The 15,171-nt window shown below is 38.6% G+C and overlaps 2 protein-coding genes across 4 annotated transcripts in view; one reads left to right on the top strand and one right to left on the bottom strand.

The window, feature by feature from the left end:
• The window catches only part of LOC5572359, a 17,780-nt gene extending 2,609 nt beyond the window's left edge, over nt 1-15,171 (bottom strand). The window contains exon 1 of one of the 2 annotated variants that reach the window (XM_021854462.1): nt 14,926-15,171. The gene's annotated coding sequence lies outside the window, so the exon portion shown is untranslated. Of the gene's footprint in view, nt 1-691; nt 1,003-14,925 lie in introns of those variants that run through there. The other variant, XM_001660267.2, reaches the window with a different exon arrangement.
• Nucleotides 13,907-15,171, top strand: part of LOC5572367 (BTB/POZ domain-containing protein 6) — a 31,549-nt gene continuing 30,284 nt past the window's right edge. Inside the window, exons 1-2 of one of the 2 annotated variants that reach the window (XM_021854460.1) lie at nt 13,907-14,422; nt 14,542-14,632. In XM_021854460.1, the coding sequence (XP_021710152.1) occupies nt 14,621-14,632 (12 nt within the window). In that variant the 5' untranslated portion in view covers nt 13,907-14,422; nt 14,542-14,620. Of the gene's footprint in view, nt 14,633-15,171 lie in introns of both variants that reach the window. The other variant, XM_021854459.1, reaches the window with a different exon arrangement.

The following is a 15,171-nucleotide window of genomic DNA, read 5'->3' as shown; positions in this document are numbered from 1 at the left end:
TGATTTCATGGATGATCAACGTTACCCCATATCAGCAAAGGAAAAAAAAATCACTTAAACATTTTTTTGAACATGCTTAAAACTTTCGAAAACAAAATACAGTATGTAGACACGAGCAATGGGTGTCAGTATTTATTTTAAAAATATAAAAATTGCAACATATACATTTTCAAATTATTTTTTTTAAGAAATTCCATAAAAATGATCAATGTTACCTCGGATTACAGTAAATGGAAAACCATGTCGTTCACCTTTCAATTATATTCCCTCTCGAATAAGACGGAATATTGTTCATGTTGTAAAATAAATTAACTCGCGCGTCATCTTGCAGATGTTATGTACAAGTTGAGCAGATTTTGATGCACTTGTTTACATGTATCAGCTGATTGCCAGTGGTGCCAAAAGTCGTTTTGTTATGTTATTTCGTCATGTTTGTGGAAGTGGTACATGAATCGAACATTCTTCAAAATTAAACACAATTTATTAGTCAAAATTGGAGCTAAGAAAACCCTCAATGAAGCTAATGTATATACATATCTCATATCATCTTCGTTCGTCTGAAGGCAGCATTTGGCTGCTAACTTTTGCTATTGACTCTACATGAATACCAGCCTGCGTGTAGTCTATCTAGAACTATACATAGAACTTCCTACCATTTCCTACCAGCTGTGTTCGGTAGTTAGGCAGATACCTGTTAGTATTCTCCAGCAGTACAATAAATGATCAAGGTTCTTGTCCGATATGACGCATCACGTTATTTGTTCTTGACGAACATTTCCGTGCGTATCATCGTGCCGCCACTACATAATGGCCACCAAAACACTACGACCGTTTTAATATTCAACCGCGCACCGCACCGTTTAAAGTTCTAGGCGTTTTTGTAAAAACAAACAACACTATTCGATACTCAATCAACCGAGCGATAGAACGTGATAGAATAGTTCTTGCTAGCGAACTCTGATGTTCTCTGCTTCAACGCCACCGTAATGGTGTTTATCTATGTATGGTGTTGAGCTGAACAAATGTTGCTTCTCTCAAATGCTGGATAAAATAACAGTTTGCCACTGGCTCTCGGTTTAACCAAGTTTACAAACACAGATGGTTCTAGGGAATAAGGGTATGTGATATTTCTAATGATTCCGTAAATTACCGCGGAACTCAACGGATTCTAATGAGGCGAGTTCTACTCAAAGTTTCTCCTAATGCTTCCAATACTCAACTTATAATATTCCCACATAAACCAAAAGCTCTTTATTTGACCCCTATAAATAGACATGTTGATGAAGTTAAGTATCCAGGGCTCATGCTGGACAAAAATTTAACTTTCAAAAATCACATTGAGGGCATTCAAGTCAAATGTAACAAATATATAAAACGTATGTATCCACTATAGTGATGATTTTTTTTTTAAATTTTGGCTTCCCTATGCTTAAACGATTTTTATTGTGGTAAATCGTGTAACTGTAAATGTAAAGTTTATCATTTCAAAAATAAAGAAATAAGGAACGAAAAAAAATGCGGGGGCAATCATAAGTAAAATTTTTGGGTTTGCCATTCGCGTAGGCAAGTCCTCGAGGCTCGTGCCAGGTAGATGAACAGTAATATCCGTTACGATAACGGTCCGTTTCCGGAATTTGCCTGGTAGAGTATCGAACAATGCTCACTTTACAGTTAACGATCGTTTAATCAAGAATCATACTCATCAGGAAGATAATAAACATGCTCATTCACAAACTAATTTTAATCCGTCGGGTAGCCGTACGAATCTTTTAATTTCGAATGTATCTACCCAAGGAAAATCCTTTGCCAATATCGTAGCAGGAAATTTGAACTTCTCCCATTTTCATACTACGAGTACCCGTTCTAATTGTTTCAAATCAAATGGAAAAAAACCTGCCTCCACAGGAAACTTCTACTCCGCCTCTTCGTCTACCGAAAATTCTAACGGAAACTCATCAGATAATGTACCCACTTCAAGTGACATGTCTGCCTCTGATTTGAATTTTCTTACTGAACAATTGAATCTAATGATTGATGCAATGTTCAAAGCCACCACTATGACTGAAGCTGTCCAAGTCGGTGTAAGATTTACTAACCAAATTGTTGTTGGATTACGTTTTTCTAATGGATCCAAAAAATAATAAAGAAAAGAAAATTAACATTTGTATCAGCCTTACTAGTCCAATTGAAAATCAAGTTACTCAGGACTTCGAAAATGCCTGGGAGACTGATTTGGAAGAATTGAGAATTATAATTAAAAAAATTCAAAACTATGAAAGCTCCTGGTGGTGATGGAATTTTCTACATGCTCATCAAGAAAATTCCTGAAAGTAACATATCATTCTTAGTTGATATATTTAACATATGTTTTCAATTAGCATATTTTCCTAACAAATGGAAAAATGCTAAGGTTGTACCAATTGTAAAACCAGACAAAAATCCTGCAGAAGCTTCTAGCTATCGTCCAATCAGTTTGCTTTTTTCCATTAGTTAACTTTTTGAGAAGGTCGTTTTAAACAGAATGATGGTCCACATCAACGAAAATTCAATTTTGCCAATGAACAGTTTGGATTCCGCCATGGACATTCGACCACTCATCAACTCTTACGTGTAACAAATTTGATCCGTTCCAACAAATCTGAAGGCTATTCTACTGGTCTTGCTCTTCTAGACATAGAAAAAGCATTCGACAGTGTTTGGCATGAAGGTTTGATCGTAAAATTAAAAAACTTTAATTTTACAACATACATTGTTAGAATAATTCAAAGTTATCTGTCAAATCGTACACTTCAGGTTAATTATCAGAACTCCAGATCTGAAAGACTTCCTGTAAGAGCTGGTGTTCCCCAAGGCAGCATTTTGGGACCAATATTATACAATATTTTTACATCTGACTTACCTGAGTTACCTCAGGGATGTCAAAAATCCTTGTTTGCGGATGACGCAGGCCTCTCTGCCAAATGACAAAGTCTGCGTGTCATCTGTAGTCGATTGCAAAAAAGATTGGATATTTTTTCTTCATACTTGCAAAAATGGAAGATTTCTTCTAATGCTTCAAGAACTCAACTAATAATATTCCCACATAAACCAAAAACTCTTTATTTAAAACCTTCAAGTAGACATTTTGTCACGATGAAGGGGTTCCAATAACTTGGTCAGATGAAGTTAAGTATCTAGGGCTCATGCTAGATAAGAATTTAACTTTCAAAAATCGCATTGTGGGCATTCAAGTCAAATGTAACAAATATGTAAAATGTCTCTCTCCCCTTATGAACAGAAAATCAAAACTTTGTCTTAAGAACAAGCTTTTGATATTCAAACAAATTTTCAGGCCAGGCATGTTGTATGCTGTACCAATATGGACTAGCTGTTGTAATAGCAGGAAGAAAGCTCTGCAGAGAGTTCAAAATAAAACTTTAAAAATGATTCTGAAGCTTCCTCCCTGGTATAGTACCAATGAGTTGCATAGAATCATTTCAGGCGAAAATCGTTACAATCTTCTATTGCCACGATTAATGCGTTATATGTTTAGGTTAAGTTAGGTTAAGTAAATTCAAAACGTTTTTTTCTTTTCTTCTTCAAAAATCATTAACATATTGTTATGACAGTATTGGTATTTGCAGCATCGATGAAATATAACTGCTCATCAGCTGATTTTATGGATAATTTATACGAAGAAAAATGCTTCAGGTGGAACTTCAATATTAAATCACCCCTCTGAGGTACAGCATTATCAATTTAGCGACAATATGCATGAGATTTATATTCTCAAAAAAAAAATCTCCGAACTTATGCCGCATTTCATTGCCTCTCTGCCAAATGACAAAGTCTGCGTGTCATCTGTAGTCGATTGCAAAAAAGATTGGATATTTTTTCTTCATACTTGCAAAAATGGAAGATTTCTTCTAATGCTTCAAGAACTCAACTAATAATATTCCCACATAAACCAAAAACTCTTTATTTAAAACCTTCAAGTAGACATTTTGTCACGATGAAGGGGTTCCAATAACTTGGTCAGATGAAGTTAAGTATCTAGGGCTCATGCTAGATAAGAATTTAACTTTCAAAAATCGCATTGTGGGCATTCAAGTCAAATGTAACAAATATGTAAAATGTCTCTCTCCCCTTATGAACAGAAAATCAAAACTTTGTCTTAAGAACAAGCTTTTGATATTCAAACAAATTTTCAGGCCAGGCATGTTGTATGCTGTACCAATATGGACTAGCTGTTGTAATAGCAGGAAGAAAGCTCTGCAGAGAGTTCAAAATAAAACTTTAAAAATGATTCTGAAGCTTCCTCCCTGGTATAGTACCAATGAGTTGCATAGAATCATTTCAGGCGAAAATCGTTACAATCTTCTATTGCCACGATTAATGCGTTATATGTTTAGGTTAAGGTGAAGATGAATCGAAGCCAAAGTTCAAATTTTCAAGAGCACGGATCTGGAGAACCAAACATCCGTTTAAGCTGAAAACCTAATCGATTGGTCACTAGCTGGTGGTGACCAATCGATTAGGTTTTCAGCTCAAACGGGTGTTTGGTTCTCCAGATCCGTGCTCTTGAAAATTTGAAAATTGGCTTCGATTCATCTTCACCTTAAGTTAGGTTAAGTAAATTCAAAACGTTTTTTTCTTTTCTTCTTCAAAAATCATTAACATATTGTTATGACAGTATTGGTATTTGCAGCATCGATGAAATATAACTGCTCATCAGCTGATTTTATGGATAATTTATACGAAGAAAAATGCTTCAGGTGGAACTTCAATATTAAATCACCCCTCTGAGGTACAGCATTATCAATTTAGCGACAATATGCATGAGATTTATATTCTCAAAAAAAAAATCTCCGAACTTATGCCGCATTTCATTGCCTCTCTGCCAAATGACAAAGTCTGGGTGTCATCTGTAGTCGATTGCAAAAAAGATTGGATATTTTTTCTTCATACTTGCAAAAATGGAAGATTTCTTCTAATGCTTCAAGAACTCAACTAATAATATTCCCACATAAACCAAAAACTCTTTATTTAAAACCTTCAAGTAGACATTTTGTCACGATGAAGGGGTTCCAATAACTTGGTCAGATGAAGTTAAGTATCTAGGGCTCATGCTAGATAAGAATTTAACTTTCAAAAATCGCATTGTGGGCATTCAAGTCAAATGTAACAAATATGTAAAATGTCTCTCTCCCCTTATGAACAGAAAATCAAAACTTTGTCTTAAGAACAAGCTTTTGATATTCAAACAAATTTTCAGGCCAGGCATGTTGTATGCTGTACCAATATGGACTAGCTGTTGTAATAGCAGGAAGAAAGCTCTGCAGAGAGTTCAAAATAAAACTTTAAAAATGATTCTGAAGCTTCCTCCCTGGTATAGTACCAATGAGTTGCATAGAATCATTTCAGGCGAAAATCGTTACAATCTTCTATTGCCACGATTAATGCGTTATATGTTTAGGTTAAGGTGAAGATGAATCGAAGCCAAAGTTCAAATTTTCAAGAGCACGGATCTGGAGAACCAAACATCCGTTTAAGCTGAAAACCTAATCGATTGGTCACTAGCTGGTGGTGACCAATCGATTAGGTTTTCAGCTCAAACGGGTGTTTGGTTCTCCAGATCCGTGCTCTTGAAAATTTGAAAATTGGCTTCGATTCATCTTCACCTTAAGTTAGGTTAAGTAAATTCAAAACGTTTTTTTCTTTTCTTCTTCAAAAATCATTAACATATTGTTATGACAGTATTGGTATTTGCAGCATCGATGAAATATAACTGCTCATCAGCTGATTTTATGGATAATTTATACGAAGAAAAATGCTTCAGGTGGAACTTCAATATTAAATCACCCCTCTGAGGTACAGCATTATCAATTTAGCGACAATATGCATGAGATTTATATTCTCAAAAAAAAATCTCCGAACTTATGCCGCATTTCATTGCCTCACACAACTACACTTGTAAATAGAAGGTGCTTATCTTTTCCATTGTAATTCAGCGGCAAGCATTTGTGTTTTGGATTCCATATTGCGTTCACTACACTTCCACCAAACAAATCTTCCATTCACTCTCCATAAAGGAACACATTTCCTCCGGGATTTCAATATTTATAAAGTTTTATTAACCGCAACACTCAAAACTATTATGGCGGTGGTTTTCACTTGCTGCGAATCGACTCCGCCGCCGCACACTGAGACATGCCTGTGTTTATAGTTTAAAATATCCAACTTTTTTTTCTGTTGTATTAATTTTCAGTACGGAAAGGTTGGGCAAAGCATAGAAACTTAAAGCCCATACGTTTTTTGTTTTTCGATTCTCGCAAATTACAGAAACCATCTCTACGAAGCATAAAATCATACCAAGAGTTTATTAATTTGGACCACCCAAAATAATTGAAAAGCTCCACAGTGCGATGCGTCAGGACGCGTCTATCGTGTGTGCACAATCATCGCGATCGTTGAGCGCAGTGATGTCAGAGTTGTTATCTGTAAAATCATAGCATTTAATGTGAATTGAACACAAAAATCATTAAAATTTGATTAAATCAGTGATCTTGTGATAGGAAACTATTTGCAAAATGATAAGTTTTAATTATACGCCGCAATTGTTCCGAAAACAAGCATATAACAATTGGTAGAAAAATCTGTCACCAACCACCTGGCAACACTGTCATCTCTTGCAAACATAAACCGTACCGGTGCATAACAGAAATACAGGTATATTCCGTTTTTATCAACACGAGCGGCAATTTTCAGTTGACAAAAACGGAACCGTGACAAAAACGGAATAATTTTCTTAGACAAAATATTTTACAAATTTTATAATAAAATTGCAGTTTTGTCAGGATAATACACATTTTCATCATATAAATGCACATTATTGATGTTTAGAAGTTGTGAGGAGCATTTAGATTGTTCATTCTTATAGGTTCGTAATGAACGTTGATTTCAGACTACTATCAATCAGTATGATTTTGTAATAAATCACTTATAGTTTTAGTTTTCTTGGTATGAATTACAATAAATATAATATAGAATATTAAACCGATAATCACATAAATGTCCTTTGCATCATAAGATGCGTCATATTTGTGAAATTAACTACAAGGAAGTGGGGAAATGATAAGCTTCATTGATTTTTCTGAAGTTTAATCTTTTAAACAACTTCTTTTTCTACCATTCATCCTCATCCTTCTGATTTTTCATCTTCTTTATGGCATTACATCCCAATTGAGCAAATGCCTTCTTCTCAGCTTAGTGTTTTTATAAACACTTTTGCAGTTATCAACTGAGAGCTTTTTTGGCCACAACCGATTGCCGATTAAATGTAGAGTTATATTGCAAAAGTTTTGCAAACTGAAATGCATATTGACGCTTTGAATTGCTGAAATCTTATCAGTAAAATGATTATGGTCATCCTTCTTCTAAAGTTATTACTACCAACTTCGACAAGGATGCACTAATCGCCATTTAGCTTTACCTTAGATCACGAATAGACTGGCAATTGTAGTCCTAACCTTTTAGGTACCATGAACTGGCGCGTTGATGACGGTTATACTCATAGCGATCATCAATCGATTCGCTATAGTATAATACCAGGCGGGCGGAAGGCAGCGCGATGTAACTCGACCCAAGCCCGAGGATGGAAAACAGCGCGCTTCGACGGCGAAGTATTCACTGAAGCCCTGAGGCGCGAACGGAACACTCTGGACCTAAACGGTGAAGAGCTAGTTGCTGTGATATCACGAGCGTGTGATGCTTCCATGCCGAGAAAAGCCCCTCCTAGAGAGAACATGCCCCCGGTGTATTGGTGGTGCGAATCAATTGCAAATCTTCGAGCAATCTGCCTTCGGGCTAGACGAAGAATGCAACGCGCACGCACAGAAGCACAAAGAGAGGAACGCGTTGCAGCATTCAGAGAGGCAAAGTTGGCTCTCAAAAAGGAAATCAAGAGTCGGAAACGGGCATGCTTTGAAAGCCTATGCGAGAGTGCCAATTCTAGTCCATGGGGTGACGCCTACAGAGTGGTAATGGCTAAGACCAAAGGAGCCATAGCGCCCCAAGAGAAATCGCCCGAGTTGCTGCGATCGATAATCGATGTACTTTTCCCGCACCATCCCATAAGCCCATGGCCCCCAGCGCCGTACGCGGCAGATGAAGAAGAAGAAGTGGCGAGAGTGACGAACGAAGAGCTGGCAGAAGTCGTGAAATCATTCGCGTCAAACAAGGCACCGGGACCCGATGGTATCCCGAATGTTGCCTTAAAAGCGGCAGTGAACACGGATCCGGACATGTTCAGAACCACGATGCAACGCTGCATTGATCAAGGAATCTTCCCGGATGTATGGAAGCGACAGAAATTGGTGCTACTACCAAAGGCGGGGAAACCACCAGGTGACCCGTCGGCGTATAGACCTATCTGTCTACTAGATACGACGGGCAAGTTATTGGAGAGGTTGATTCTCAACAGACTAGTACCGTATACGGAGAGTGCGGACGGCCTGTCCAACAACCAGTTTGGATTCAGAAAAGGTAAATCTACTCTGGACGCCATCCAGTCGGTCGTTCATACAGCTGAGGTGGCAATCGAGCATAAAAGGAGCGGCATCCGTTACTGCGCGGTTGTCACTCTGGATGTGAAGAATGCGTTCAACAGCGCAAGCTGGGAAGCAATAGCACACGCGCTTCACCGCCTCAAGGTACCGGTGCAGTTGTGTAAGCTTCTAGAAAGCTATTTTGATGGTAGGATTCTACTGTATGACACAGAGGAGGGGCAGAAAAGCGTTCGAATTACCGCGGGAGTACCTCAAGGTTCAATCCTGGGCCCGCTGTTATGGAATGCGATGTACGATGACGTACTGAGGCTGCCCCTTCCGACGGGTGTTAAGATTGTTGGCTTTGCCGACGATATCACCCTAGTGGTATATGGTGAATCGATGGAGGAAGTAGAGTTGACAGCAGCGCACTCTTTTTCCCGGGTTGAGGAATGGATGAAGTCTAGGAAACTAGGACTGGCCCGTCACAAGACTGAGGTGGTGGTGGTCAACAACCGCAAGTCCGAGCAACGGGCGCTTATCTCGATAGGTGATTGCACCATAGAGTCCAAACGATCCCTTAGGCATCTTGGGGTAATGATTGATGACAAGCTGAGCTTCGCTAGCCACGTTGAATATGCCTGTAAAAGGGCATCTACGGCTATAGCGGCGCTTTCGAGGATGATGTCTAACAGCTCTGCTGTAATTGCCAGCAAACGCAAGCTGCTGGCAAGCGTGGCGCTATCCATACTAAGGTATGGAGGACCAATCTGGTCAAAAGCGCTTATAACGAGAAGAAACCTAAAGCGGTTGGAAAGCACGTACAGGATAATGTGCTTAAGAGTAGCAAGTGCATACCGGACGGTATCTAAAGAGGCCGTGTGCATCATAGCCGGGATGACGCCCATCGGGCTCATCATCAAGGAAGATGTTCAATGCTTCAACCAAAGGGGTACCAGAGGAGTCCGCGACACGTGTAAAGAGGAAACGCTCAGAAGCTGGCAGCAGGAATGGGATAACTCCACTAAGGGTAGATGGACCCATCGACTAATACCAAATGTGTCAGATTGGTATGGTAGAAGCCATGGGGAAGTGAACTTCCACCTGACGCAGTTTCTGTCAGGACATGGTTGCTATAGACAGTACCTGCATAGGTTCGGGCACTCAGAATCTCCTGCGTGCCCCAATTGTGCTGGTGTAGAGGAAACAGCGGAGCATGTCGTGTTCGATTGCCCCCGTTTCATTGTTGTGAGAGGTCGCATGCTCACTACATGCGGAGGGGACACGTCCCCCGACAATATTATAGAGAGAATGTGTGCGGATGCCGAGTGCTGGAATGCAGTAACTACGGCTGTCACTCACATTATGTTAGAATTGCAGCGTCTATGGCGCGCCGACCAAGAGTTGGCTGCAGAGGATTAGCCCTGCCGAGGCTGGTCCCTTGTAACATTGTTTAAGTCGGCTAAGAGAAGCAGTTTGCCTAGGCTACTTCTGCTACACGTGTTGTGCTATATGCACTGGTCCCTTCCCGAAGAAATACCGTAAGGTGGTTCCGGGGAGATGAGGGTCTGAGTCCAAGGGTCATGTCGATGCACTGTTCACCACTTGAGCAATTCTAAATGAATTGCTCATGCACAGTGCATAGGCTGGTTTTAGCGGGTCGTCGTTGGTGCGTCATCCCCGCATTCCCTGAGTTATCTTCTCAGGGGATCTGTTTGCAGATTTCCCCCTTGTAAAAAACAAAAAAAAAAAAACAAAAAAAAAAAGACTGGCAATTAACTAAACTAAAGTTCTAGTTGTTAAGTAAAAATAATATAAAATACTAGTGGTCACGTCAAACTTCGTTTTTCCATCAAATAGGCTGTTGAAAAATGGCATGCAATCTCCCATACAAAACGACAGATTAGTTTTCAGTTTTTTTTCAGTTTTTCAGACAATTTCCTAAATAATTTCCTTTACTCAAACACGTCGGAACACTTGACCAATGCAAACAGTGAAATAATTACGTAAGTCTATTTACGATCAACGCTTCGTCATCGTAATCGTCGTCATCATCGAAACTTTAAAAGCAGTTTTTCTGTTCAAAACTAAGAATTACTCGATGAAAATGTGTTCACTGTGTTTCGGTTGGAGAATATAATACAGTGAACACATTTTCCTGTAAATATTCTTGATTTTGAAAGAAAAAACTGCTTTTGGAAGTTCCGAAACCAATGACGGATCCTGCCGCCTTAATCCGTTTCTTAAGCCATTTCGTGACATACAAACACCATTCCATTTTTATTTATATAGAAGTTCATCAAAAACACAAATGTGTACAAACTCTAGAACAAGCAACACCATATTAGAACTTTTTGGCAAGAAACGCTTTTGTAAAGTTTGATGAATAAGCATATAAGACTCCTAACTAAGCTTTAAGTCTATATGTGGGGAAGTTCTTGTCTGCTCAAAAGTCAACGATCCGGGATGTCAACGTGCGAGACGTGGGTACGTTTCAACAATTTTCTATAGATTGTTTAGTTTTGCTGGACTTCCTCCCCTATCCATCTATGGTATTCGCTACGAATCCGGTCGGAACAAGAAGGCGTGGGGCGCAGCGAGCTAGGTGGATTGACCAGGTGCACCAGGACCTGGAGAGCGTGGGTCACAGTCGAGGATGGAGAGAAGAGGCCATGAACCGAGTGAATTGGCGAATTATTGTTGGCGAGGCTTTATCAAGATAATTGATGTAAAGCCAAATAAGTAAGTAAGTAGTTCCTCCCCTATCCCTTGGAACAGAATCTAATCAATGGCTGTTTGCTATAATTTGTGCAACGCTATCGAGCTAGCGAGATAGAAGGTAATGTTCAAAATATGACAAGGTTGACAGTCTTATCAAAATCAGAATAAACTTGATCATGTGTTTTGCCGTTGCCCAAACATTTTTGAGTTCATTCTCAAGTGCATCCCGTATATAAAATAACTGAACATATATGGGATCACCCATTAAGCACGTAAGGGGTTATGGGGGAGGAGGTTTGCAGATATCCTAGGTAGCATACAAATTATTTTTTATTTTCATTCAAAAAAATCGTACCATATGGGGAAGGGGGATTAAAAAATCGCCACAATTGTCTTACGTAATCAATGTACAGCCCCTATGTCTATCAAATTTACATAGAAAATTCTTTGATTCCATATTATATAAGAAAAAGAAGAGGTCGGTTTTACTCTCTCAAGTACGTATTTAACTAATCACAAATTCCAGTTGTTGCTAGGACGTGGCCATCGCAACTCTCGATGAAGGATGAGTCAATCTTGTTCAACAGACCATGTTAAGTTTGAGAACTCCAACTGATTAGTGGATAAGAAGGCGTCAAAATTTATTGGATCGTATATGACTTGACACCTACCATGTATCGTAGGTGCTCAACATTAACATAATGTCGAAAATTCAACTCTGAGGCTATTGAAAAGCATTGAAATTGCTTCAAAATAAGTATTTAGTTTATGTTCGAAACATTTTGAAATTAAAAAAAAAAACAATTTTTGTGTGTTGATAAAAACGGAATAATTTGTTGACGAAATCGGAACGTGACAAAATCGGAGCGTGACAAAATCGGAACGTGATAAAAACGGAACATACATGTATGCGATAAATCCAATATAAAACAGAGAAATTCCGTTACCGTTCATCAAATTATAATGTTTTCTTTTGATATGTACGATTGAAGAGTTGATTTTGATTTCCTATACTCGTCAATCTACTGAATTTCCCAAGTGATTACATAAAAATATGCTTAACACAAATGTTATATTTTTTGTTTGTTTGTTTTGAAAATGTACATGGAAAGGCGACACTACTACTATTACATCAATGATAATTCTAATGATTCTTTGAGTTACACGCCGCTTCACCAAGAAAATGTTAATAAAATCTTAAATTTGTTTTACCAAATTAGGATGAAAGTGTCGTCTAATAACACAGAACACCTAGATATAAGAAATCAATGTAAAGTTTAGAATGATACTAATAAAGAAATTTAAAAAAATAAAGATATGGACTAGCTGTTGTAATACTAGCAAGAAGGTGTGAGCTACTGAGCTCATTTTTGAAATCATAGCATAGTTTTTTATTCATAAAATCGTTTATTCTAGAATGGCGTATTATGCAGTATAAAGTTTGGTTCTGCAAAAAATTATGATATACACGGGTTGTAAGAATTTTGACATCATTTTTGGATTCAGCAAACCCAAATTTAGTAGATTAGGAATATTTTTGTTTTAAAACATGCTTCATTGTATAGTGATCAATTTCACCTCAGTATGTAATTTTCAATTTTTGATATTAAAACTAATTTTATGAAATGTTAAATGTTATTTAATAAAAAATCGATCATATAAACTGATAAAGATCAATGAAGTACTGATTTTGTCGAAATTATTTTGACGATATTTGAATTCCAAAGGATAACATAACAAAAAGTTGTGAAACAGCGTTCAATTTGCCCCCAGATTACGGTACTGATCATATCCGTTGAAACATTGGAGCAAATGTTGAATGAAGTTTTCAATAATTTTGGACAAAATTGTTGCAATCTTCTATTCTCACAACAAAATCTCAACAATGCAATTCAGCTTATAACAAAAATTTAAATGTAGTAGGGGGCAGTACCACGTGGGCACTTCCATAATTCACTTTGGCATGGGGGGTTTTCTCGGCCGAATTGTCTGAAACTTTGCAATAAGGAGCACTTCACTACGACGCATATTGTGGCCAAATAATGTGATCAAAGTATTTTGGACGCGTATATAATTTGGACATTTACGGCCAAATCAAATGAAGGTGGCCAAATTATATACGCGTAACGGTCTGTCCAAAATACATAAAACACCCTATGAGCGCTCTAGCTTTCAAAAAAACCCACTGCCGAAGTGAATCACAAGTACCAAGAATTGGGCCCGGCTCCCTATGTTATTAAAGAAAAGTTCATAATGGCCTTATTAAGTTTTACCCAATTAGGATGACAGCGAAAAATAAATTAGAAATGATACTAATTAGGAAATATAAAAAATCATATCGCATATCCTTACTCGTGAATGATTTGTTAGTTTATATTAAACATAAACATCATTGTAGGAGTGTTAGTTAGTACGGTCTTTGTTTTCATTTGAAACGAGTAATCTGATAGGGTTGGTTGTGCATTTATTCGTCAAATAAATTTTAAATTAAATCTTATCATATCTTCAAATAAAATAAAAAAATAGAAGAATCAATAGAAATTTTGTGAAGCACAAAACAAACTCCAATGAGCTTTATTTATTCATGAAAAATTCTAAAAGTTCTATTTCATCATTCGATTCAAAACACTACACTTCCACAAGAAGCCGGCGTACCACCACATCGTTAGATACCGCGTGCGCATAGGTAGCGCTGCTGTGGCCCGTTATCGAGAGCAACAAGGAGCGAGTGAACCAAGACTACGGAAGGCCTAATGGCGACGAGAGCAACCTAACGCCTTCTCCGGTCGGCCAGACCAGTCTCAGAATTTGTTCGGTTCGATCAACATCTTCTCCCGGTGCGGTTATATTGCCCTACGGTTGAACTGTTTTTCATATTCGCACGGGACTTTCTCTGGGGATTTTATGCCTTTCCCCCCGAAGCTATTGTCGTGTTCATTGTAAACTTTGAACTATCCTCGATTTCTAATATTGCCACTTTCGTCTGCTGACCTGAAAACGTTTTTCCGATACGCGTGTGCTTTCGTGAGGGTAGATTGCGTTAGAATAGGCAACGTGAATAAATCGATTGAGATTCCAACAGTGAGCGATAAGCAGTTGTTTTGCATTGTGCGACATCACTGCACACAATTTTATTCAGTGGCCATGCATAAAGTGAACTAGTGACATCCCGTTACGTAAGCCTGTGTAGCTGTACTTCTGTACTTGAACGGAACACTCGTCTGATCACCAGAGCTCACAGATCAACTTCGACATCAAGCAGCAGCAATATAAAAACATCTTTTCTTGTGTACAGAGACAGCATCAGCGGAACAAAAACAACACATAAAAAAGGCAGACGCAAATCGGAAGCTATCAGAAAAAGAACGGCAAAAATGAGCACTAAAGTAAGTCGAAGAAGCGTTAAAAGTGGAAAACAAAATAAAATTTACAGCCATCAGCACCTACACGCCCCAAACCGCTAAAAAGAATCACACAAGTCCCGTACATATAGGCACATACATGACTGCGAGAATTCGCAGTGATCTCCTGGGGGCTGATCTCCAAGCTGAGAAGTACCTCGGCTATAGGCAAGCCAGCAACCTCGTCGAATGACGATTTGATGGAGTTCAAGTTCAAGTTGTTCAGGTTTTTATTTCTGCTTCGTTCTGCTCATTCGCGCTTACGTATAGGTGCTTACCTACTTGGGGATATCGATACTCGGACTTGGAGCAAAACAGCTGCCCACTACAGCTCCTCTCCGGCCACCAAAAGCTATAACAGTGGGGTATTAAACTGAATGATTCAACAACAACAATCCGCTCCGCACTGACGGAGCTGGGCTGGGATACGATACTGCTGCCTCCCTATCGATACCAGACAGCAGATTAACGTGACTTTGTGGGTTTGGCGTACGCGGTCAGATGTTGTGTCGCAGCTAGCGCGT

This window comes from Aedes aegypti, chromosome 3 (genome assembly GCF_002204515.2).
Source record: "Aedes aegypti strain LVP_AGWG chromosome 3, AaegL5.0 Primary Assembly, whole genome shotgun sequence".
In the NCBI taxonomy this organism is placed as follows: Eukaryota; Metazoa; Arthropoda; class Insecta; order Diptera; family Culicidae; genus Aedes; species Aedes aegypti.
Note: the sequence above shows the minus strand (reverse complement) of the source record. Positions and strands in the feature narration are given on the sequence as shown.